This window comes from Lontra canadensis, unplaced genomic scaffold, assembly GCF_010015895.1.
Source record: "Lontra canadensis isolate GAN:19392208 unplaced genomic scaffold, GSC_riverotter_1.0 scaffold24, whole genome shotgun sequence".
In the NCBI taxonomy this organism is placed as follows: Eukaryota; Metazoa; Chordata; class Mammalia; order Carnivora; family Mustelidae; genus Lontra; species Lontra canadensis.
This window is the reverse complement of record NW_022631018.1, coordinates 3,311,790-3,337,366: the sequence shown is the minus strand read 5'-3', so window position 1 is coordinate 3,337,366 and position 25,577 is coordinate 3,311,790. Positions and strand designations below refer to the sequence as shown.

General features: G+C 41.9%; 1 protein-coding gene across 1 annotated transcript in view; it reads right to left on the bottom strand.

The window, feature by feature from the left end:
- The window catches only part of NIBAN1 (niban apoptosis regulator 1), a 149,372-nt gene extending 125,225 nt beyond the window's left edge, over positions 1–24,147 (bottom strand). Inside the window, exon 1 of the mRNA XM_032862640.1 lies at positions 23,980–24,147. Within this exon, the coding sequence (XP_032718531.1) occupies positions 23,980–24,034 (55 nt within the window). The 5' untranslated portion in view covers positions 24,035–24,147. The remainder of the gene's footprint in view (positions 1–23,979) is intronic.
- Between the last annotated feature and the right edge of the window lie 1,430 nt (positions 24,148–25,577).

Here is a 25,577-nt window from a genome sequence, read left to right as displayed (position 1 = left end):
CAGTGGGTTAAGCCGCTGCCTTCGGCTCAGGTCATGATCTCAGAGTCCTGGGATCGAGCCCCGCATCGGGCTCTCTGCTCAGCAGGGAGCCTGCTTCCTCCTCTCTCTCTGCCTGCCTCTCTGCCTGCTTGTAATCTCTCTGTCAAATAAATAAATAAAATCTTTAAAAAAAAAAAAAAAGTGGATCAAAATCAGAATGATTGCTATTGAGGATCGAGGAGGGGGGACACATATTCTCCAATCTACATATATTCATAGAAGGAAATTTGGCACAACAGGAAGTAGCAATTGTCCACAGAGGAGTTTAGAGTTCAAGACAAAGAAATGCATTGTTCCTCCTGACTTGATTTCTGTTGAGGCAACTGACATGCAGTGAAAGCCTTTGAGATATTTGCAAAAGTGTGACAAGTTTTGGAACTGAGTGGGTTTAAGAAGTTTAAATAGACAAAAGGCAGTTATGATGGAACATGATGCTATGGAGGTAAAGTACTGTAGTAAAAATGTCTGGCTTTAGATACGGAAGGACAAGTATTATATGATTCCATTTATAAGAGGGATTTAGAATAGGTGACTTCATAGACAGAAAGTAAAAAGGAGGTTATTCCTAATGGGTACAGAGTTTTTGTTGGAGATGATGAAGAGTTCTGGGTATAGATGGTGGTGATAGTTACACAACATTGTGAATGCATTTAATGGCATTGAATTGTATATTCATAAATGGCTAAAGAGATAAACATTACTTTGTGTATATTTTGCCATAAAAAAAAAAAAAAACTAAAAGAGGCCTTGACCAGAGAGACCTGTGTTTGAACCTAGATTTTTATCGATTAAACTCCATTTTTATACACACAGGAGGCTGGGTGCTGACCAAGGGCCAGAGAAGGGAGGGTTGGTGGGAGATGGGTCAGAAGGGGGGTTGGGCAGAAGGCCTGGTCCAGGAGCTAAGTGTGAGCCAAGAGGCAGGCATAGAAACTAGGAAGAATTCAGTCCTAGCACAGCTCACTAACAAAATAACAGTCCAAATATGGATAGATTGGCCTTAGGAGAATGCGTTTCCTGCTACTAGAGGTATTGAAAACTGCTCACCAGATTCTTTAAGAATATTTAAGCATACAATGACTTTTGATGACCTTTAAATTCCCTCCCAAAGGGTAGGCAGATGATATCTACTCCTTTATCATAATCTCCTGAAACTATGAGACATACACAGTAGTGCCCCCCAAATAGTGGTGAAGTAGAAAAATAATGGGAATGGAAAAAGTACTCTCAGATTATTTAATTATTCAACCTACTCCTGGATAAGCACAATCAGAATACTCAAGAATATGTAGCAAGAAGAAAAGATCCTTAGGAATAAAAATTGTCAGATACAATAATCATTATTAAAATTGTTTGTGGATTTTTTTTTCAAGAGATTCCTAGGTATGGGAATGGGCTTAGAATGGGCTGATTCAGACATATTCCTGTCTGAAAGAGGTCTAGATTCAATTAACTCCAGTCCAAAGCAAATATTTAGTCATTCATTCATTCATTCATTCATTCCACAAACAAGTGTTGAGGACAAATATTATGGAATACAAAGGTGGTAGGAAAAGATCTAAGATAAAATTTCTGTTCTTAAGAGCTCAGATGAGTTACCGTGTCCCAGGGGGTTCAGAAATTAGTGTGGCTGATACACTGCACCCACATGATGCCTTTCACTTTAAAGTTAACATTGTTGAAGTTATTCACACTCTTTGACACCTAAGAAGAACTTCCAAGAAAATAATCAGAGCTGCACATTAATATTTACGCGTTAGAATGCTCATTGAAATATTATTTATAGTAACAAAAATTTGAAAATGACCTGCAAGTCCAATAAAAGAATGGCCAAGTAAATTATAGGATATATGGAACCTAGTGGCCTCCAAAGCCAATAAAACCTACGCTCTAGAAGAATATTTAGTGATAAAGGAGCTGTTTGCAGTACAATGTGGAGGAGCCGTGTATAGATCTGCACACAAAATACGACCCATGGCCCCAGCACACTGCGCTTCCCTCTCCAGAAAAAGCAGTGATTAATCTTGTGATAATGCCTTCCTTTGGAGTAACTATCAAAACTGAACTTGGACGATGTTTAGGAGCATGAATTGTATATACTCCCGTGTAAAATCAATCACAAGCTAGCATTTAAATCTTGATTCCTAATCTGGAAATTGAGGGTGACAGTATAGAAAATTATGTAGAACTGGGTCTGGGTCCCTCTCTGCTGCAGACCAGCCATAAATCAGGCTCTTGCACCACTGAACCAAGAGCATTGTCGAAGGGAGACCAAGGAAGAAGCAAAAAAGAGAGAATTCAATGGACCGTTTCTTTAAAACAACTCAATCAAGATAATGATTTTTTAATCTAATTTATCTCCCAATAGTCATATACTATTATATATATAGCTATATACAGCTATAACTATATATACAGTTAGTTTTAAAAAATCAAGGGTTATACGGGCACCTGGGTGGCTCAGTGGGTTAAGCCGCTGCCTTCGGCTCAGGTCATGATCTCAGGGTCCTGGGATCGAGCCCCGCATGGGGCTCTCTGCTCAGCAGGGAGTCTGCTTCCTCCTCTCTCTCTGCCTGCCTCTCTGCCTACTTGTAATCTCTGTCTGTCAAATAAATAAATAAAATTAAAAAAAAAAAATCAAGGGTTATAAAGATAAGGACGCCACCCACCCCAACTCACATGACTGTATTAGCCCAATTCACTAGTGCAGAGGTGTCTTTGTTAATATAGAATTCATGGTTTTATGTTGACGCTGAATAAGGAATCTGAGCGTGTTAGTGACAGGGTGCACAATTGTTTTTTGCAAGCCGTCCAGGATTGTTTAGCCTAGTGAGATGAAATTTGCAAAAGGTAACTGAACAATGAGAAAGAGCTAATGTAATTTATTCCCCACTGTAATTTACTCCATATTCTTAAGCAGGCAGGCCCTGGACACACTGCCTTTTCACTCCATCATTCTCCTGCAATGTAATAGGGGCCATTAAACTAGGTAAGAAGATGAATTGCTAGGGATGATTATGCATGCCTTCAGCAGCCCATGAAATGTACCCAAGAACAATAAAGATATCTGATGACCTGTCAGGGAGATGCTTATGCAAATGAGAACATCACGATTATACTTCTGCTTGTTCATCTAAAGGCTACCATGATATATAGATGCGAAAAATTTCCCTGGTGTGGTAGCATCACAAATAAGAAGCTGGTTTCTGATTAGGATATGCTAGACATGAGAATTCATGAGCAATAGTCTCATTCAGCTATAAAAGAGGACAATCATGGCCATAGGATCAGCATCCACCTTCATTTCCTCTGAAAACAATAACTTCATCAGATGACACCTCTTACTGCTCTCCTGAAATGATAGTATTTGGCACTAAAAATTATTTGTCATCCTCAGAAGTAAAATACGTTGTAAATATATGTCACCAGCATCTTTCTGCTCTTAAAAAATAAATGATACTTCTGACGTGAGTTTAACAACCTTCAAGGTGTCCATGGGAATGAAGACAAGAAGAGGTGGAGGCAACTGATGGAAAGCCCAAAGCAGACTCCCTTTGGGGGCAGGAACTCTGCTGAAGCCCAGCCTCCGCCTCCTCCCGCGGCTCTATGGTGACACTGGAACCGCAGGACTCCGGCTTCGGGGAGATCTCCAGCCACTAAATGTTAGACATTTGGCCTAAGCACAGACTTATTCTCCCAGAGCCTCAGTCTTGCCGTCTGCAAAATGAGCATGATAATAGTACCCAGCTCAGGAATTACTGTGTGGATTTGAATGAGGCAGCGTATATGAAGTTCTTAGATGCCTAGCCTCATTTAACAAGTAGCAGTTTTGATTGTGATTAGTCATCCATCTGCTTATTTGATATCTCCACTTGGATCTCAAAGTTAGCATGTCCCCCTCACCCTTGTTCCTCTGATCTTCCCTGTCTCAATAGTGGCAATTCCATTCTTTCTGGGTCCCCAGTCAGAAATCTTGGAGTCGTCCTTCAAGCCACTTTTCCCCTCCTATATCCCACAGCAAGTCCTGTGAGCTCTGCCTTCAAAATGTATTTGTAACCCAACCCCTTCCCACTATGTGCAGCTACCCCATACCCCAAGCCATCCCTGACCCGAATTATAGAGCTCTAGCTTCCTAACGGATTCCTACTCCCTCTCCTGTTCCTCTTGCAATCCATCCTCTACACAGCGGTCACAGAAATCAGATTATGTCACTCCTCTGCTCAAAACTCCCCATGACGTCTCTTCTCATTCAGAGAAAAAGCCCAGGTCCTTACGGTGGTCTATCAATCCCTCCGTGATGTGACCCCACTTACCTCCCTGCCCTCCCTCATCCCGTAAGATCCATTGCTCACTCCTCTCTAATCACATCGGCTTTCTGCTCTTCCTAAGACAAGAGGAGCTCCTTTCCAAATGCAGTGGCTTTGAATTTGCTATTTCCTCTGTCTGGGATGTACTTCCCCCCGGGGAATCCATTTCATTCAAAGGGAAGGGCTTCCCTGCCCTCTGGTTGGAAGGTGAAGCCCTCATCCCTCTCTTTCCTCATCCATGCCCTTCTGTTTCTTCGTAATACTGATTATCACCTACCATCGCCCTCTTTACTGTATTTCTCCCCACCACCACCTCCACGATGAAGTCCCCCAAGTGCAGTCTCATCTGCTTTGTTTGTCTCAGTTCATGCAACAGGGCACATCCTACTTGATGACTAGAAGGAAAGACACACGATGAATGCCTCAGTCTGAGAAGGAGATGTATTCCAGGAAGTTTAGAATTTCATCCTATATAAAATTCTACAAAGAGACTTAATCAATTAAATGGCTTGTTTCACTAACAAGAAAGCTGAGGCCAAAAGACAAGCCCAAAGTCACATGGTAAGTGTTACCACCAGGACTCAAATAGGTTCTTCTCTCCTTGTGCCTAAAGCCCAGGCTTTCTACTGCAGCAGGCTATAGGCTCAATTCTGTAAATATTTAAAAAACTGTACAGAAGTTCAGTTCTGCTTCCAACTGTTTGACTGGCAATCTTGTGGGAAGAGATTCTATTTGATTTAAAGTTTACTTAAAATATTTTACTTTGAAACAAAAATATTTTACTTTGGTTTTAAAATGATTAAGGTAACGGGGCATCTGGGTGGCTACGTTGATTAAACATCTGTGTTCAGCTCAGGTCGTGATGGTGCTGGGATCTAGCCCCACGTCTCAGCAGAGGAGTCTGCTTCTCTCTCTCCCTCTGCCCCTGCTCATGTGCTCTCTCTCTCACTCGCTCTTTCTCTCTCAAATAAATAAATAAAGTCGTTAAAAAATAAAGTAAAATAAAATGAATAAGGTATAAGATTGTAAATGATAAAACACCTAACAGCTGTTGAGAAGTCACATCCCTATCACGGTATTAAGTACTTTAAAAGAACTAGCCCAGTGAACTCTTACAACCTTGGGTAGTAGCATTATCTCCATCTTACAGTGGAAGACACCAAATTTCAGATAACTGAACGAAGTGGGACCAGTATCTGAACTTCAGTAGTCTGCCTGCAGAGCCAATGTTCTACTGAGTCAAGAAAACAGCACAGTTTGCATTTCATGATGAATGTTTTAGGAAGATTTATCTGCTCTGTAAGTTCATTTCATTTTGTCTGCTTTTCTGAAAATGGGACAGATGCATAGTATATATAAATATCATTTTTGAAAGTTTTTATTACAAATCTTAGTCTTCTGCTCTTTTGCAAAATACATCCTATATATATATTTCTCCTTTTAATTAACAATGCAAAGTTTTAAAAAAAAATCTCTGGGGGCACCTGGGTGGCTCAGTGGGTTAAAGCCTCTGCCGTCAGCTCAGGTCATGATGCCAGGGTCTTGGGATGGAGCCCCACATTGGCTGTCTGCTCCGCGGGGAGCCTGCTTCCCCTTCCTCCTTTCTCTGCCTGCCTCTCTGCCTACTTGTGATCTCTGTCTGTCAAATAAATAGATAAAATCTTTAAAAAATAAAATAAAATAAATCTCTGGAGAACTTCTGAGTTAGGTTATCAACTCATCTCAAGACATTATCATATGGTTTCATAAAAACCATATGGAGAAAAGTGAGGGTTTGCGCTCCCTCTCTGATGACCACTGATGTCAACAGCTGTTATGATCCAAAACAAGCAAAGCTGTTGGTTATGGTATTACCTTGAGAGTTTCTCATGAAAGTGCTAAGTAACAATATTGAGAAGAAATGTCGAAATATGACACCTGTAGGTAAGAGGGTCACTAAAGTTACCATGGGTCAGGATGCAGTCCTTATTGCCTTTCTTGGAACTTAGAATTCTAAAGACCCTAGAAAATGTAGGGAAGGGCAAGTTCAGAGAACAATGGGACATCCCAGAGCATAGGTAGCATACCATCTTTTTCACAGAGTACTGAGTAAAGTAATGTATTATTTCATTTTCAGCACATTATATGAACCAAAAAGCATTTGTATTATTTAAAATTCCTAAAGGAAAAATTGATGTATTGGTAATACATCATTTAAGGCAAGAGTTATTTTTTAAAACTCTAAACTCAATTGTGTAAGACGGATGAACCACCTGTATCCCTGAAACAAATAATACATTATATGTCAATAAAAATAAATTAATTAAAAATAAAAAATCTAAACTCTTACCTTAACTATTATTATTTTTAAAAGATTTTATTTATTCATTTGGCAGAGAGAGTGCACGAGCACAAGCAGGGGCCACAGCAGGCAGAGGGGGAAACAGACTCCCCACTGAGCAGGCAGCCCAACACGGAACTTGATCCTAGGACCCTAGGATCATGACCTGAGCTGAAGGCAGGCACTTAACCGACAGAGCTACCCAGGTGCTCCCTTAAATATTATTTAAATAACAATGGCTCAGATGCGATCCTATGAAAATTAGCGTGTTACAGATGGAGACTGAATGGGAGAGAGAAAAGCCTGTGGAAAGAAATATTTTGGAACAAAAAGTTCAGTAAGTATTCCAGATATCTTCTTAAAGTTGGCTATAGAGCCCACAGTAGCAGCCAAGAAGAAAAAAATGGAAGAAAAGGTGAGCCCCGTTGTTTATTTCTTTTAATTGCCATCCATTAAGCCGTCTCCTGGCTGGAAGAAAGGGGTGGTCATGTTAAGTGTATGAGGGTTCCACATGTTTCCATCCTTTTAAGACAAAATACAGAGGCGATAAGAATTTCTTTATGAGCTTAAACATTCAACAGAGAGAAATGCGGAGACCAGGGACAAGAATGATCACGGAGCTTCTTTTTTCTAGGATCTTGAGGGGGTCAAGGACTGGCCAGTCTCCCTGTCCACCTGAATCTGCAATTCTTCAGTGGCAAGGGGAAGTTTTAAGTGTTAAAGCTAAGGCTGAATAATATATCTGATTGAAAAAGACTTGTCATTTTTAGGATTTTTACAAATTAAAGTATATTCTGGTTTAGACTGAAAACTTAAAGCTTAGAGATGTTTGGTTTGGTTTGATTTGCTTGAAACACCAGGGATTATGAAGAGGGCTCTGTACCAGGAATACGGAGATCTGAGTTCCCGTCCTATTTCTAGCTGTTGCGGATAGAAGCAACTCACTCAGTTTCTGAGATTACCACAAAGGAGTTTTATTAGAGAACCATCCAAAGGTCCCTTGCAGTTCTGTGAATCTCTATGAACTTTTATTCAAGAGCAAGAGTCTAAAAGAAACATCATGTGAGCCACACACATGAGCCTAATGTAATTTCAACTTATCTAGTAGCACAATAAGATTTTTAAAACAGATTAAGTTTATTTTAATTTATTTTATGTGTATTTGACACATTTTATTAACCCAGTAAGACTTCAATATTACCACTTCGCTATGTAATTGTTATTAAATGATATTAAAGAGATACTTTACATTCTTTTCTTTGTATTAAGTCTTCAAAAGCCAATGTGTGTTCTACGCTTGCGTCATACCTTCATTGGACTAGCCACATTTCAAGTGCTCAACAATCAAGTTTAGAGGGTTTGCACTTTTCTCACCTAAAAATAAAGATACAGGTTACCTTTGAAGGGAAAATAGATTTAAAGTTACAAAAGCTATGCATTACGTTACAAGGGTCAACACACCGAGCTGATATCAGGGGAGAGGTGATCAAAAAAGAGATATGATTTCTGATAGAAATCGCCAAATGGAGAGATTACAGACAGAAGCTGTGTCATGTGGAAGTTGGAAAGTTGGACGGAGAGGATGTATGCCATCTCGAGTGGTTGTTAAAATGTTTACACCTAATTCCCCACTGTCACTCTTCTCTTATCTGCAGACATAAGCAGGGTGTCCAGTTAAGTAAGGTCTTTGTAGCCCCAGGAAAAACGGAACCACTAGATCAGGGGTTTCTAATCTGAGGTCTATGGACCCTTATGGGATCTGCAGATGGAATTCAAGGGGGTCTAAAAGTTGAATGGGGGAAAATAACATCTTTATTTTTATTAACTTCCAAGTCAAATTCAGCATTTCCTTGAATTATGAATGGAGGCAATAGACCATTAGAATTTACCAACACTGATGACCTTCTTTTTCTGCTTTACTTCTGTTATTTTTTCTTTCTTAAAAAATCTTTAATTCCAGTGAGTTAATGTAATGTGATATTAGTTTCAGGTGTACAATATAATAATTCAACACATCCATACATCACGCTGTGCTCATCACAAGTGCCCTCCTCAGTCCCCATGGCCTATTTAACCCATCCCCCACCCCTCGCCCCTCTGATAGCTTGTGACTTCATCATCACTAGAGATCACGGGTGTTTTCACAGCACATTGCATTGGCTGCACATGTTAGGACAGCAGTTCCTCAGAGTGACAGCAGTTTTATTAGACCCACCATGACACCTTGTCATTGAATGCATTAATAAAGAGACTCATGTTATTATATTACAGGTTTTTAATATATTTTGATATCTGCATCTTAATAAAATCAGTTTCTTTTATAATCCTGTTTGGTTGTTTTTGTTTTTTGGTTTTTTTTTTCACTTAAAAAATGTTATTCTGAGACGGGAGCCATAGATTTCACCAGACTGCTAAAGGGATCTGTGGCACAAAGCACTACATGGAAAAAGTATGGCTCCCTGAACGACCCACTCCCCGCTTCTCTATCCCACACAAAATCACACTGGATTGTGTAATGACTGAAATATAAATCGTTATCACATCAGGCCACTGAGATTCGGGGAGTATTGGTTTCGGCAGTGAAGCCCATTCTGACTAATGTATAACTGAAATCTGGCTTCAGGCCCTGACAATTGCATATGACTCCGGCCAAACTCCAAATACTGAGGAGAGGACACTGGCAGTGACACGCTGATAAAATGAGTCTTAAAAAAAAAGCGGGGGGGAGTCCCTGGGTGGCTCAGTCATTAAGAATCTGCCTTTGGATCTGATCATGATCCCAGTATCCTGGAATCGAGCCCTGCGTCGGGGGTCCCTACTCATGGGGAAGCCTGTGTCTCCCTCTCTAGCTCCTCCCTGCTTGGGTTCCCTCTCTTGCTGCCTCTCTCTGTCAAATAAATAAAATCTTAATAAAAGAAGAAAAAAAAAGACCCACCTAGCAGGGCTAATTTCAAGCTACCAATATGGTGTCGCTGAACTCTAAGGAAGGGTGGCCCAGATTCAGTTCTTGCCAGTCATGTCTGCTGGCTCCCAAACACCACGGGGACTGCTCTCCGGTCACGGTTCCTAGAAAGGTGTCTTGTTCTTGTCCTCGCCTGCTTTACGGGGAGGGCTACGTGTGGAACTTTGAGAGCAGTGGTTCAAAGGCTCCTATTGAAGCCATTGTGTCTGACTCTTCCATAATGAATACAGAATACCTTAGATGCAGTAATTTGTAAATTGAACAAGCTGTTGAAAAGAATCTAATTAGTACTAATTACAATACTAGAGTGTCCCAACAAATTATAATGCCATTGCTTCTGTAGAGGCATTTTGTGTTTAAACACTTTACACATTAATTAGTCCTCAGAACAAACGTGTGAGGTAGGTATTATTGGGCAGCGTCTGAAGGCCAATTATTTACCCTGGGAAGGCCCGGGACCCTAACTGACAGTACAGGCAAACTGAGTAGCATAACAGTAGGATTGGGAAATCCAAGAATTCCCTCACCTTCATTGCCAACCTCCTTTCATCTCACTGGGAGTTACCGCTGTCCCCATTTTACACACGAGAAACTGAAGGCAGCCGGCTGACAGATTGACAATTGACAGAGAATCCAGCTTCCCATTCCGCGAGGCCTCAGGAGCATCTCATGTCTGTTTTTTAAATGTGAAAGCTCCATTTATGAGTCTTTTGAGCCTTGTTTCCCAAATATTAATATTCTCTTTTATAATGAAGAAGTTGCCTATGGTACCATTTATTTAAAGTTAATTATGGGGCGCCTGGGTGGCTAGCGGGTTAAAGCCTCTACCTTTGGCTCAGGTCATGATCTCAGGGTCCTGGGATCGAGCCCCGTATCGGGCTCTCTGCTCAGCGGGGAGCCTGCTTCCCCCTCTCTCTCCCCGCCTGCCTCTCTGCCTACTTGTGATCCCTCTCCCTCTGTCAAATAAATAAATAAAATCTTTTTAAAAAATAATAAAGTTAATTATAAGTGACCTATTATTCCCACTTCCACCTATTTGTAATTCTATATTATGTTTTGCTAACATTTTTTTTTTTACATTTTATTTATTTGAGAGAGGGGATGCAGAGGGAGAAGCAGACTCCCCGCTGAGCAGGGACCCCCCCCCCCACACACACACACCCCACCTCCACAACCCAGCCCATCCCAGGACCTGGAGACCACGACCTGAGCCAAAGGCAGATGCTTAACCAACTGAGCCACTCAGGCGTCCCTGTTTTGCTAACATTTAAATGAATTTTAATTTCTGGACTATGCTATTTATAATCTTATTCACTAGAAATATTCCCTTTGAAAAACAGTCAAATCATTTAGACTTGATGTATGGAATTAAGGGTTTAGTAAATGTTTCCGTTTCTACCAAGAAGTAAACTACTGGTTTACCTCATTTAAAGTTGACAGGCCACTGTTAAGCCTATCGAGTTGGTATTTCTTTCCATTAAAGAAAAAGCTTCGTGGACAAGACCTGGAATTTCTGGAAGAACATTTGACATCCCATTACCTTTTTTTCTAAGACATTCACTTGCCTGGCACTTAGTAGACACTTAAGAAAAGTTACTATTTACTGTTATTTTTACTATTATCAAGCAGGAGTTTTCATTTTTAGTTAAGAACTGATATCCCAGTTGAAAGGCACAGGTCTTAGTCATGCTTTAAAATTCTTATTTATTTTAAGTTTAAACAGTACATTTCAATTAATGTCACTGATTAAATCCTTTCCAATGAAACCATTTTAAATATTTATACTCCAGATATTACACATTTGCTATTATTGCTAATAAAATTTATCTCTATTCCAACCCCAAGCCTGTGTCTGTTTTGCTCAGGCAATTCTTCAGGAATATCTACCTAACTCATTCAAGCATGACGTACATGGGGAAATAATTTTTTAAACAAACACTATTAATTCAAACTGGGGAAAAAGCCATTCTGAATTCTTCTGAACTAATTATAAGAATTGTCACTTGCCCTGTGTGAGTCCCAGAAGTAATGGCACATGCCCAATACTAACAGTGTCCTTTTTGAAAGAACATCCACAATTTCCTTTCCTTTCTGAGTTGATCCTGCTCCTCTGTCCTGGACCCAGCCCAGCCCAACCCCACAGTAGCAACTCCTCGTGCAGATCTGCTCTCTCCTTTCCCAGGTCAACAGGGATTGTTGGTAGCAGATATTACAGATACATTTTCCAACAGATGCTCCAACAGACTCCTAAAACACAGTAGTCCTAATTGCTCCTTCCTAAAGACTGGAGATGAGTATCATTTTTCATATCTTCTATTTCCTTTCTCATCACGTTCATGTTTTCTTCTACTTCAGCATATGGAACATATTTATAAAAACCGTCTTAACATCCTTATCTGCTAATTTCATCATGTCTGAAATTCCTGTCTGTTTCTATTGATAATTTTTTTTCCTTAGAGTTATGGATATTTTCCTGCTTTTATTTGCCTGGTAATTTTTTTTTTTTTTTTTTTTTAGATTTCATTTATTTATTTGACAGAGAGAGCACAAGCAAGGGGAGCAGCAGGCAGAGGGAGAGGGAGAAGCAGGCTCCCTGTGGAGCAGACAGCCCAACAAAGTACTGATCCCAGGATCCTGGGATCACAACCTGAGCCGAAGACAGATGCCCAACTAACTGAGCCACCCAGGCACCCCACGCCTAGTAATTTTTGATTGGATGTTGGGTATCGTGCACTTTACATTGTTGAATGTGGGTTTTTTCCCCCAATAAAACAACTATGCTAAATTCTTTATTAGAAATATAGACCAACCCTTATAGAAAACATGAGAACTCACACTGCATTAAACAGTCACTGAGAGATGTCTGGGTGGATCATTAAGTTAAGTGACTGCCTTGGGCCCAGGTCATGATCCTGAGGTCCTGGGATAGAGCCCCGTGTGGGCTCCCTGCTCAGTGGGGAGTCTGCTCCTCCCTCTCCCTCTGTCCCTCACTGTACTCATGCTCTCTCTCAAATAAATAAAGTATTTTTTTAAAAGGAAAAAAACAGAGTCACTGAGATGAATAAAGGACTCCTTAGTGATCCATCTATTCCTTAGTCGACTTAAAAGTTCCCACACTGAGATGATACAGAGGTCAACATAGAAGAAGACTTCATTTGGAGTTCTCATCAAAAAACTCCAACTGGAAAAAACATCGACCTCTGTTCTTTTTTTTTTTAAGTTTTTATTTTATTTTACCTTGTTTTGTTTTTTAAATTCTTCTAAGGTTTGTTTTTATAATTATTATTAGAGCAAGTCCAAAGCCATCTTGCAGGGCTAATTTCTGCTCACTAGTACTGAAGACTCAATACAATGTCCTACGTATTATAAGGTCTTCTTATTTTGAATGATGGAAACATGAACTCTTCCCAGCTCTGGATGAGGTCCAGGAATCATTTGGCTCTATAAATCCAGAGAAACATGATCTTCTGTTCTAGAATATGGTCGTGTATTATTTCCTGGGTAATTTTCTTCATTTTCTTTGTTCTCTATTTTGTGAGACTTCTGTGAGTCACATATTAAAGTTTTTGGATTGGTCCTTTAATTGTTTTTAATATTGTCTTTTCTATCTTCCATCATTTGATCTTTCTGTTGTATTTTCTGCAAGATTTCCTCAACTTTATTTTCCAAAGCAACAACTGGATTTTTAAAAATATTGATCATCAGACTTTTAATTTCCCAGAGCTATTTCTCATCTACTAGCATCATTTCTTCATTGCCTCCTAAACTTGTTTTACAAACTCAATTTTAGTTTTAAGGATATTCATTGCAGTTTTTAATTTTTTCCTCCTTTCATTCATTTGCTAATCAAATACTTATTGATAATAAACCACATGTTAGATGCCAATCTGTTTGCTGAGAATAGCAGTGAATCAAAACAAAGACTCTGCTTTCATGGAGCCTACATTGTGGGGATGGCAGGCAAGCAATACAAAATTAATGAATAAACATATCGTATGTCTGTTAGTGATAAGTGCTACAAAGACATCCCTTCTGTCAAACTCTTCTCCCTCTTGCTCACTACTCTCTAGCTATACTACCTGTTCTTCAGTACCTTCGTTATTTCCTTTTCCTGCTTCCCCTTCTATATGCTGAACTCTGTACTCAAATATCCTTCCGCTGGTTCTTCATATGGACAGCAACTTATTATCCTTCTGAGCACCACATCTTAAGTATATCTCATCTCCTTGCCCTATCACTGCCATCAGTTTCCTAAGTACCATTTTAATTCCTTTCATGATATTTATCAAAACTTGTAATATTGGTTATTTATCTAATAGCCATTCAGGCTTCTTCCTTGATAACTGAACCTGATTTTATTCAGGTATCCAAGATCCTCCCTAAATCTATGTGCTTCAGGGAAATTTGGTCCTAGCCCCAGTCCAGGGATGAGTCTGGATTAATCTAACCAAATCATGGTAATTCCATATACTTGCCAGTAATTGCTTAGGAAGGAATGTGTCACCCAATTTCTGATCAGTGGAATATGAGGAAAGTCTCCTAGAAAGGATTTGGGAAAGGATTGTTCTTATAAAGAGTTTCAAAAAATAGTCCTCTTTCTAGCCTCTGAGACATTGATTTACCTAGGAATGTGATACTTTTTGCTGCTTTTAACTATAAGAAGAGCTAATGCATGGACCATAGATAAAAATAAGCTGACCTTTGGTGATACCACTGACCCACTAAATCAGTCTATCTTCATACTTCTTTATGTTCCCATGAGCTGTTCTTAAGGCATCTACTAGATAATGAGCCTCAAGGACCAGAGAGATATCAATATAAATAAGGACAGATATATTAAATAATATTTATTTAAAAATAAATAAATAAATAATACTTACTTGTAAAACAAGAGTGAGAAAAGAATATAATAGTTGTATACTCTAACATTGTAAAATCATAACATAAAATTGGAGAATTTGGATAGCATATACAAAGTTTGTTACTGATTTTTAAAACACCTTGTTCAATAGTATTCTACAATCATAATCGATGGCAGTAGTATTTGTGTTATTGTCTAAGGCTATTGTATGTATTGGGGGAATACAGCAAATAAGAATTTGGGGATATTTAATTCTATCATCTTGTGCTTTGAGAACCAAGAAAAGGATATATATATAATGTCATATATATGTATATATTTTTAAATTATATAAATTTATATATATACATACATGATTTTATATATACACATATATATATGACATTACATATATATGTGTGTGTGTATATATATATATATATATATATATAATCTATTATTCCAGCTAATAGATGAAAACAAAATGACATAATTAAGTATCACCACTTTTTCAACCCCCGGTGAATTCATGGCTCCCGGCAATGAGCATCAACGGCTGCTAACATCATAAAAAGAGACAATCAGAAGTTATTGCCTCCAAATGAAGATCACAGCCTATAGTCTTGACAGAAGTATTAATCCCGAGTCTGATCAAGTTTCACAATCACCCTGTCAATGTGTACAAAATATAGAAGAAATGTGTCGAACTGCACCAGGAACAAATTCAAATAGCCCAGATCCTTCAACAGATAATTTGGAAATAAGAGATATAAGGGAAACCTGTAGATTAAAAGAAACTTAAAAGAGAGATTTTTTTAAAAATTTAACTTACTTATTTGAGAGAGAGAGAGAGAGAGCACACAAGCCAGGGGAGAGGCACACAGAGGGGGAGGGAGAAACAGGCTCCCCACAGAGCAGGGAACCTGATGTGGGACTCAATCCCAGGACCCCAGGATCATGATCTAAGCCAAAGGCAGTCGCTCAACCAACTAGCCACCCAGGTGTACTTAAAAGAGATATTTTTTAAGTGGCCGGGACTATAGTGTTTAAAAATGTTTTATGGGTGATAAACCATAAGGAGATATAAGGAGTCATTACTCTAAAATCTAGATTAGTGGTGGTATAATCTGTTATGGTGGTAACTCTTTCCAAACGAAGCACAATTCATGGTATTCATGACTTTCTGCTGACCCCTCCTCTTGAATCTGGGCTGGGCTCAAGACTTGCTTTAACCAATAAAATGTAGTACAGCAATCCCATGGCCTTCCAGGCCTAAAGAGTCTTCTAGAAGCTGTGGCACTCTTGTTTAAAAAGCCCAGTATTTTATAGGACAGACCAGGTAGAAAGGCCATCTGGAGAGACAGAAAGCCTTCCCATTTCAGTCTGGCCACCAGCCAACCCACCAGCAGAATGTAGCCACAGGAATGACCACCTGTGAAATAAAAGATGTAGAACCACCCAGCTGACCCCAGGGCACATTGCAAAACTGTGAGCAAACACCATTGTTTTCAGAGTCAGTATCTTTTGGTGGTAATTTTCAAGGCAGGATAGAGAACTGAAAATAGTGGTTATTATGGGAGAAACAAAGCGGTTTAGGATTGGGATGGAGTAGATGGAGGTTTGTGGACCGTCTAGTGAAGTACTTTCCATTTCTTGACCTGGGTGATGGCCATAAGGATATTTGCCTTACAGTCATTCACTCAGCTATCCATTTGTTTTGTGTGGTTTTCTGAACCTGTGTTATATGTTAAAATAAAAATAGTTTTAAAAGAAGAAAGAAAATCCACATGGTTTTACATAGAGACATTTACTCTTGCTCCAAAATTCCTTCAGACTACAGGCTTTAAAAAAAAAATCACTTTTTCTTTCGGCCCATGGGTTCTGTCCTTGAGCTTTAATAATACCACCATTTTGCGCACACACACACACACACACACACACACACACATCACTTAGGAGCTCCTAGTTAAAACTACAAATATATTCTAATCCTATAGGTATCAATATGCAAACAACATCAAGCATGGAAATATATCATTTCTTTGGGTCCCAGAGCCTGCAATTTGCAAAACTGAATTAATTGCTTTCATATCTCTAAATCTTTTCTCCTTGAAGTGAGAAAAAACATGTACACCAAACAAAAAAATAAGAAGAGAAGCAGCAGCACTTTTATAAGCTGGCTTGCATTTTCTTACTGGCAGCAACTTACTAGTCTCTTTTTTAAATGAATTTTCCAGTTTCAAAGGAGAAAATCTGTATTGCATTTGGGGTTTCGTGTGTGTGTGTGTGTGTGTGTGTGTGTGTGTGTGTGTTTTAGTTTGGATCCATTGAATTTTAGCCCTCATGTCCTGTGTTTTTCCTCAAGTGTTTCAAACAGACTGTAGCATCTGAATTGCATTTTTTATTCTTTTGTCTTTCCTTCTGACTTCATTTCCCATTTCCCAGTGCAAATTGCTGTATGTACCTTTTCTCTTAGAACAACGTTACCTAGCTTTACTGACCAAATAAATTAAAATTTCTGATTAGGAGATTAAAATTCACTGCCAAAATTCACACTGAATATTTTGTAAGATGTTCACAGTACATTTATTTTAATTGGATTAGAAACTATGACAAATGGAGTTCCTGCTGTTACACTTTCTACCTGGGAACCCAGTTCAGACCTTCCCAAAGATGACAATAGGGTAAAACTACAATCTGTTCAGTAGTCCAGCAAAAACAAAACAATAAAAAGAATCACTATTTTCATTTTAGTAATTAACTATGACTAAAGCAGCATTGATGATGTGGTCCTCTCATGGCCAACGTCCTTTGAAAAAAGAAGTGTTTCGTCGAGACCAGATCTCGATTCAGTGTCTGACTTTATGAGGTTCATCAAGGCATGAACTGGGACCCGGGAGGGAAGGTCACTGTTTCTTCCACAAGCATAGGGGGAAAATGTTAATTTGTCCCAGTCTATGTGTGTTTATTTTTGAGGATTCTAAGAAATTCTCAATTCACACTGAATTCCCAAAGTCTTGGCTTCCATTCGCAAAGAATGAAGGTACTACAAAGTTCTTGTTGCCACTAGAAATTGCCAATCTGCAATAGTTTTCCTAATCAGAAACTCCTGCTAGCTTCATCAGTGGCTTGGCATGCTTAATGGCATTATTTATAGTCAAAATATAATGTGATCAGTAGGGGCGCCTGGGTGGCTCAGTTGGTTAGGCGTCTGCCTTCGGCTCAGGTCATGATCCCGGGGTCCTGGGATGGAGCCCTGCGTCCGGCTCTCTGCTCAACGGGAGTCTGCTTCTCCCTCTCTCTCTACTGTTTGTGTCCTTTCACTTGCTCACTTGCTCTTTCTCTCTCTGGGTCTCTGCCTCCCAAATGAATAATGTCTTTTAAAAAAAGAATAAGGGCTCAATATACAATTGTGTGTCATTTACTCTGGGTCCTCTCCCTCTTTCTCCCATCCCTGCTATTCCCTCCTGGGGAGCAGCAATTCCTTACTTCCCAGGAGAATCCACTCATTACTACAAATTAAAAACTAAGATGGATACTAATAAGACAGATACTAATAGTATGATCTTTACCCACCTCCTACTTTCTTTTGGTTTATTTTTCTTAAAGGGGACTCAATAAAGCAGCTCTTAGTATGCTGCTTATGACAGTTTGGGGCCCAAGAACAGAAGACAACTGTATTGAGGGGGCGCCTGGGTGGCTCAGTGTGTTAAAGCCTCTGACTTTGGCTCAGGTCATGATCCCAGAGTCGTGGGATCGAGCCCCGCATCGGGCTCTCTGCTCAGCAGGGACCCTGCTTCCCTTCCTCTCTCTCTGCCTGCCTCTCTGCCTACTTGTGATCTCTGTCTGTCAAATAAATAAATAAAATCTTAAAAAAAAAAAAAGACAACTGTATTGGAATAAGATTTGTCTGTGGATAATAATAGCACAGATAATGCTGGCTTAAATCAGGCAGAATTTTATTCCTCTCTTATTGAGGCCCAGGAGGAAGTAGCTCAGACATGGAACAGAGGATCTACTACCTAAAGTCTTCAGGAACTGAGGCTCCTTCTCTGCACTTACTTCACTCTGCACGAGCTCCTTCTTAAAAGGATACCTCTGGGACGCCAGAGTGGCTCAATTGGTGAAGCAACCAACTCTTAATTTAGCTCAGATCTTGATCTCAAGGTCATGAGATTGAGCCCAGCGTCTAAGATTCTCTCTCTGTCCCTCCCCTCTCTGTTCTGCCCCAACCCCCGCCCACTTGTGTGCACTTTCTCTCTAAAGAAAAAAATTTTTTTTTTTTTTCAAAAAAATCAGGGAAAAATGACATTGGGGGGTAACCTGCGCTCTCTACCGCCCCAATGCAAAGAGGGGTTAGCATACTACACGAGAAATACTCAGGACAGGGGTACCTGGGTGGCTCAGTGGGTTAATCCTCTGCCTTCGGCTCAGGTCATGATCCCAGGGTCCTGGGATCGAGCCCCGCATCGGGCTCTCTGCTCAGCGGGGAGCCTGCTTCCCTCTCTCTCTCTCTGCCTGCCTCTCTGCCTACTTGTGACCTCTCTCTCTGTGTGTCAAATAACTAAATAAAATCTTAAAAAAAAAAAAAAAGAAAAGAAATTCTCAGGACAAGCAGGTGGTCAGCAAGATGTGCTTGGGCTCCTGCTTCTCTTCTCTGAGACTATGTTGGCCTGGCCGTGCTCCCATGTGGCCCAAGTCTTTGAGCTAGCTCCATTCCTATTCAGTTCCAGGCATCACATTCAAATGTGACAAAGTCCAAGAGAAGAAAGGGAAGAAAAATATATCTCTACCCTTTGTCTCCTTTTTAAAAGGGAAGAGAACTTTCTTAGAAGCAGCTAGCACACTTTCCTTCAAGCCTTACTGGCCAGACTGCATCCCAACCTCATTGCTTGTATAGTCACTGGCAAGGAGAACATACCACCACGGTAGGCATGGACCAATCAACACCCACCCCACAAAAGCCATAAGTGGGGTGAGCTTCCCTGAAACACAAGGCTTTACATAGAGGAAGTTCAATACCCCAACAAAATTGGGGTTCTGGGGGCGCCTGGGTGGCTCAGTGGGTTAAGCCTCTGCCTTCGGCTCAGGTCATGATCCCAGGGTCCTGGGATTGAGCCCTGCATCAGGCTCTCTGCTCAGTGGGGAGCCTGCTTCCTCCTCTCTCTCTCTCTGCCTGCCTCTCTGCCTACTTGTGATCTCTGTCTGTCAAATAAATAAATAAAATCTTTAAAAAAAAAAATTGGGGTTCTGTTGGAAAGAGGAAAGGGGAAAATATGTTGCATTGACATCCAACTGTGTCTACCGCACTCCATATCCTAGCTTCCCATTATGATATACTGCCATTTCTAGCTAGGTAAATTGGACTCTCAGATTACATTGTCGTAATTATCCTTACAAATCAACCCAGTTCTTATCCCCAACTCCTATCAACAAATTGTGACTTAAGGATAAACAAATGTGGGAGACCTGGGTGGCTCAGTGGGTTAAGCCTCTGCTTTCGGCTCAGGTCATGATCTCAGGGTCCTGGGATCGAGTCCCGCATCGGGCTCTCTGCTTGGCAGGGAGCCTGCTTCCCCTTCTCTCTCTCTGCCTGCCTCTCTGCCTACTTGTGATTTCTGTCTGTCAAATAAATAAATAAAATCTTAAAAAAAAAAAAAAGGATAAACAAATGTGTGGAATAGCACACACTGAGGTTAAGTAGACGGCAAACATGTCCAGTTCTCCCTGTCTTCTGTTCACCTTGTCTGTAGAGACGTCATTCCAGGTACTATCAGCAGAAATCTCATATACAGCCACCTAAGTTAACCCTTTCAGTATAAATATGAGAAAATCTCCCTAAGAGAAATACATGTTGTTTCTAAGCTGTTACTCATTTCCCACTTTATAAGCAACAGATCTCTGACGAGCATTTCACTGGAAGTCACCACGCCCTCACCAGAAAAGTGTGACTGACTGCAGTAGCAAGTCTAGGAAAAGAACAGTGCACCAGCCCCCACCCAGACCTGCGTGTGCCACAGTTCTCAGTGACAGCACTGATTTCCCTGTACTCTTCCAACCGTCCACACACCTACGTGGGGGCAGTTTTCAGGTTCATTTTTCTTTTGATTCATGATCAATCCAATGGCAAGTCTAAAAAGGAAAGACAGTTCTTGCTCAAACAAGAAGGCACTGGGTGCTCTGGAGCTACAGTTCACTTTTTTGCAAATCAAAGTGTAAAAAGTAAAAGAAAACTCAGAAAGAAGAGAGAAAAGGGCCCCAAATTGGTCACCAATGCTTGGATTATATGAGCTTTCCTTCTCATTAAAAGAAGACCCTCTTAGGTCAGTGCTAAAAGAATCACTGAAGGCTAGAACAGATGACACTGTCCATAGGATTACAAGGAGGTCTTAGTATTATTTCTTAATTGAAACATCTTTATCAAATGACATTACTGAAAGTTTCTAGAAGCAATTCTAAAAATTTGTTCTGTGGTAAGAAATGTGTGGTAGTAGGGGCACCTGGGTGGCTCAGTGGGTTAAAGCCTCTGCTTTCAGCTTGGGTCATGGTCTCAGGGTCCTGGGATCGAGCCCCACCTCAGGGTCTCTGCTCAGTTGGGAGCCTTCCTCCTCTCTCTCTGCCTGCCTCTCTGCCTACTTGTGATCTCTGTCTGTCAAATAAAAAATTAAATCTTTTTTAAAAAATAGTTTGGTAGTAATTTTCAAAATATCTTTAGAAATGAAGTAACACCTTAATACTTCTGAAATCCCTTTAACTAGAAATTTACTAAATCCTAAGAAATAATGTATTTTCAAAACATCCATGTGATGAACATCACTATCAACACAACGTTTCAATGCACACAAACTGACCCGCGGCTGTTAAATGATTTGTCTAAAAGTAAATGCTGATTCAGACTCATTAGCATATCAGAAGTACAGGTGCTTATAACACATACAAGATTAAGTTAACAAAACTCACTCCAAATATACTGACTAGTTATCCTCCATAAGTTAATAAACTTTACCAAGCCTGAAGGAGAGTTATTGAATCAGCTCGAGGAGCTTTCAACTCTATATTTCACTGGCAGCTGTTTTATGAGAAACAGGTCATAAAATTGTATTTAAACTTTAATGTCATATTTTCTACTGCTCTGCATACAATTAGATCAAAACTTGAGAATATGCATGGGCTAAATGATGGGCAAAGTGGAAAAGATAGGGTGTGGGTTTTTTTAGTGTGTGTGTGTGTGTGTGTTTGTGTGTGTGTGTTTTCAGGGATCTGGGGCTTCAAAACCATCAGGAAATCACAGCCCCATGACCTTCATGTGCTCATGCACTAACAATTCACAACGCCATGCATTTTTCCAATGCTCTTTTCTCTTTTGGCAAGACGAGTATTCTCAAATGAGGCAACGTCTCATTTTCTCTGGAGGTATTTTAACTTTAACTCTTCTCTTCCCTCTGCCTGGACATGCCTTGAAAGTGTCCTCCCAAAGAATTATGAGATAAAATTGAGCAGGACTTGTGGATGTAATGACTGTTACACAATCTGCTCTAGTTTTTGTTGTTGTTGTTGTTTGTTTGTTTGTTTAGATTTTATTTGACAGGCAGAGATCACAAGAAGGCAGAGAGGCAGGCAGAGAGAGAGAGAGGAGGAAGCAGGCTCCCTGCTGAGCAAAGAGCCCTATGCCAGGCTCCATCCCAGGACCCTGGGATAATGACCCGAGCCTAAGGGAGAGGCTTTAACCCATTGAGCCACCCAGGTGCCCCAATCTGCTATAGTTTTATTCATTCAGAACATATTCATTCCAGGTCCTTCCTGTGCACAAGCCATCTCATACTTTTGGATGTGCAATAATTTAAGTTCACAGTAAAATAAAAGGTAACACATTTTCTTTTCACATGAAGGCAGTGCTTGTATCAGCTGCAACAACTGTCATGACCATGAAGTCTTCAAGAACGTTAATCCCTTACATTGCTGGACTTGCACTGATTACTAAAGAGGGCCATGATTCAACTTTAGGTGTTTTTAAGCTTTGCAGTGAAATAAAAGTCCTATAAAGGAAATGGCATAAACATATTTTGCAAATAACTAAATGCAAACTCTTTCTCTTTCCCCTACAGTTCAGGCTCTTACATGCTGGTGAAAACAAGCACATAGCCAAATTTGTTAGACTGGAGACAGTCTTCGTTTAGCTGTTTCACTAATATAAATAAGTCATCCATCTTCCTCCCAGTTTAAATAAAGATAGCAAAGGAATACTTGACCAAGTTGTATCCCCTGACAGAATGAGTTGTTGATGATCCTCTACCTCCAGAAATACCAGAGCAGGAGGAAGAATCTGGAAAGTCAATTACGTTGCTCTCAAGTGCCCTGATTTGATATCCTTTTAAAATGGTTGTGAATGCTGTGGTGACTGAAAACAAATATGGAATAAGGACACTAAGGAAATGCTTTCCTTTTGGGAAAGGTTCAGGGCCCAGAAAGAAAAGAACCAAGTCAGGAAGAACTTAACCATTTCTTTGCAGGATTAGGGTAAAACTTAGAGTTCGATACCTGGTTTAGAAGGTATTTTCTAAAGCCAGAAAATGACTAAATTGACAAGATAACCCAATGTTAGGTAGTGGTTGTGGTCAAGGTTGCCTGGGAGGAAGACACCCAAGAGATAGCGTCATGATTTTCTGCAGTTTCAATTCAGTTTGGGGTTTTTTGTTTGTTTGTTTCTGCCTCACACTCTGTAGTGAGTCCCTGTATCTCTGGAGATCTCCCCAAATGAGTTTCCCTCCATCGGTAACTTTAGCAACTGTTACAAAACCCGCCAGTGTTTCCTCTTTCCCTTCCCCCACCCCCCTCCGGAGAGGGAAAAGAACCCTACATCCTGGGAGCGGGATGACACGGTCCTTTCTGCTTCTGATGAAATCATCCCACAAGTGATCTGTAAGTTCAAGTGAAGCTGTGGCCGATACCTCGTTTTGCAAAACCAGGCCAACGTTACCAGGAGGGAAATTCTGCCTTAAAGGCCGGGAATCCCCCGGGAAGTCTCCACAAACGAGGGATATCCCCGCGCCCGTCTTTTGAGGCAAGCTCAGGAAGAGCTCAGAACTTAAGGGAGAGCGAGGTGTTTTCTGGATCCGGGCCTGAACAGACCCCAAGGCGGGCTGAGCGGTGGAAACGAGGTCGCGCCCCCCACCCCGCGGCGTGCACCTGCCTCCCGCATCCGCGCCGCCGCACTTCCCAGAGCATCGCGGGCGGGCGGGCTGACCACGCACCCCCGCCCGCGTCCCTGTCCAGGTCCCAAGAGCGGCCTCGCCCGAGCCTGGGCGTGCGGTCCCAGCGGCGCACGGAGACAGCCGGCCGCGCGACGCGCCCTGGCCCCCGAGGTCCCCGCGCCCTCAGGTAGCGCGCCGCAGGAGGCAGGCGGGGGGCGCGGCGGGCACCCGCTCTCCACGCGCCCTCTGGGGCCGGGTCCGCGCAGCTGTGCAGGCCCCCGGCGGGCGCGGCGCTCCCGGGAAGCCCCCCGCGCGCGTACCTCGGATGTAGCTGCACTTGCCCTCGTCCAGCAGGCTGGAGGCCGAGCCGCCCATGGCCGCGGTGCAGGCGGTGCACGCCGGGCCGCGCTGACAGCTCCCGTCGGCGCCCGCCGCTCGCTCCTGGAGGTGCCTGCGACGGCGAACCGGGCTCTGCAATTAAAGGGCAAACTTCCTCCGACAGGCGCCGCCTTCTGGGGCGCCTCCTCCAGGTCCGCGCCCTCTGAGCGTCTGCCGGTTGGCCTCGCGGGCTGTTCTCCCGCCCTCGCTTCGCTGGGCAGCTCCGAGGGGACGTCCAGTCCGGGAAGACTTCCCGCTCTTTCCTTGTCCTTGCCGGCTTTTGCTGCTGCTTCTCACCGTTATGGGCCGCCGAGAAACCCCTTCGAGGAAGCGGGCAATTTCCCTAGGGACTGTAAACCTCTGCGGGCTGGAACCTTCTCCACGGACAAGCCACGGGGTGGAATTCAAGACCCCGTTGCTTTAAGAAACAGCAGTTCCCAAGCATCACCGAAGAACTTTGTATTTTGTTAGAAATACAAAATTGCGGCTCCCCCACCCGTCCACGCCCCTCGACACACATGCACATGTGCACAGGCGCGCGCGCGCACGGGGCACCCGGGTTAGAAACTCCAGGACTGGGGCCCGGCAAACTGCGTTCTCGCAGGCATGGCAGCGTAATTCGGGGGCCTGCTGAAGTTTGAGATCCGACAGGGAACTGTTCCTTCCCGCAGCCGCGAAGCAGGGCCAAGGAGCGGGGTGGGAAATGAAGCGGGGGGGGGGGGGGGGGGGGGGGAGAAATAGAAAACCAGGGAAAACCTAAGCTGGGACGGGCAATACGTTCCCAGTCCTGAAACTTCAGAACCCCCTTCCCCCCGCCCCATTAAAACCTGCTCTTATACCTTTAGGACCATTTCTTCCCCTTGACAAACTGGAAATAATTCATTAGAAAAGGCATCGATTCTTTTTCCCACAACCAGTATTTAACTTGGCCGCCTTTCCCGAATAACACTCGACTGGGGCAGAAGGGTCACCATGCATTTCTTCCTATTCTTAGCAATCAGATTTTTAGCAAGTCCTATTGACTTAACCTCCAAGGTCAGATGGCCTGTACACACCAAAACCAGGCCCGGAGAACACTTGGAAGGTGTTGCCCTCAAAAGTTCATTGACTAGCATTTTTAACGCCAAGATTTCTCCCACCTCACACCCAGTCTCGCTCACCCTGTGTTCTAATCCATCATGAATCCTCTCCATTCTGCTTTCAAAATATATCCAGTATCCATCCATCTCTCACCCCTTCTTCTGCTACCCTCATCGTGTCTCACCTATGTAATTGCGATAGCCTCCTAACGGGTCCTCCTCCTTCAGAGAAAAAGCCCTGGTCTGTCATTGACACTAGGCCCTACTTCCTCTCTGTCCCCATCGACCCCCACTCCCCACTGGCCTTTTTGCTCCTCTAGGACACACCTTTGCACGTGCCTTGCTTCCCCTAGGATGCTCTTCCCTCACTTACTCACATGGTGCGCTCTCTAAGTCTCTCATTTCATTCCAATCTCCTCTTAAATGCTAATACCTCAAAAGAGGCTTTTTTTTTTTTTTTT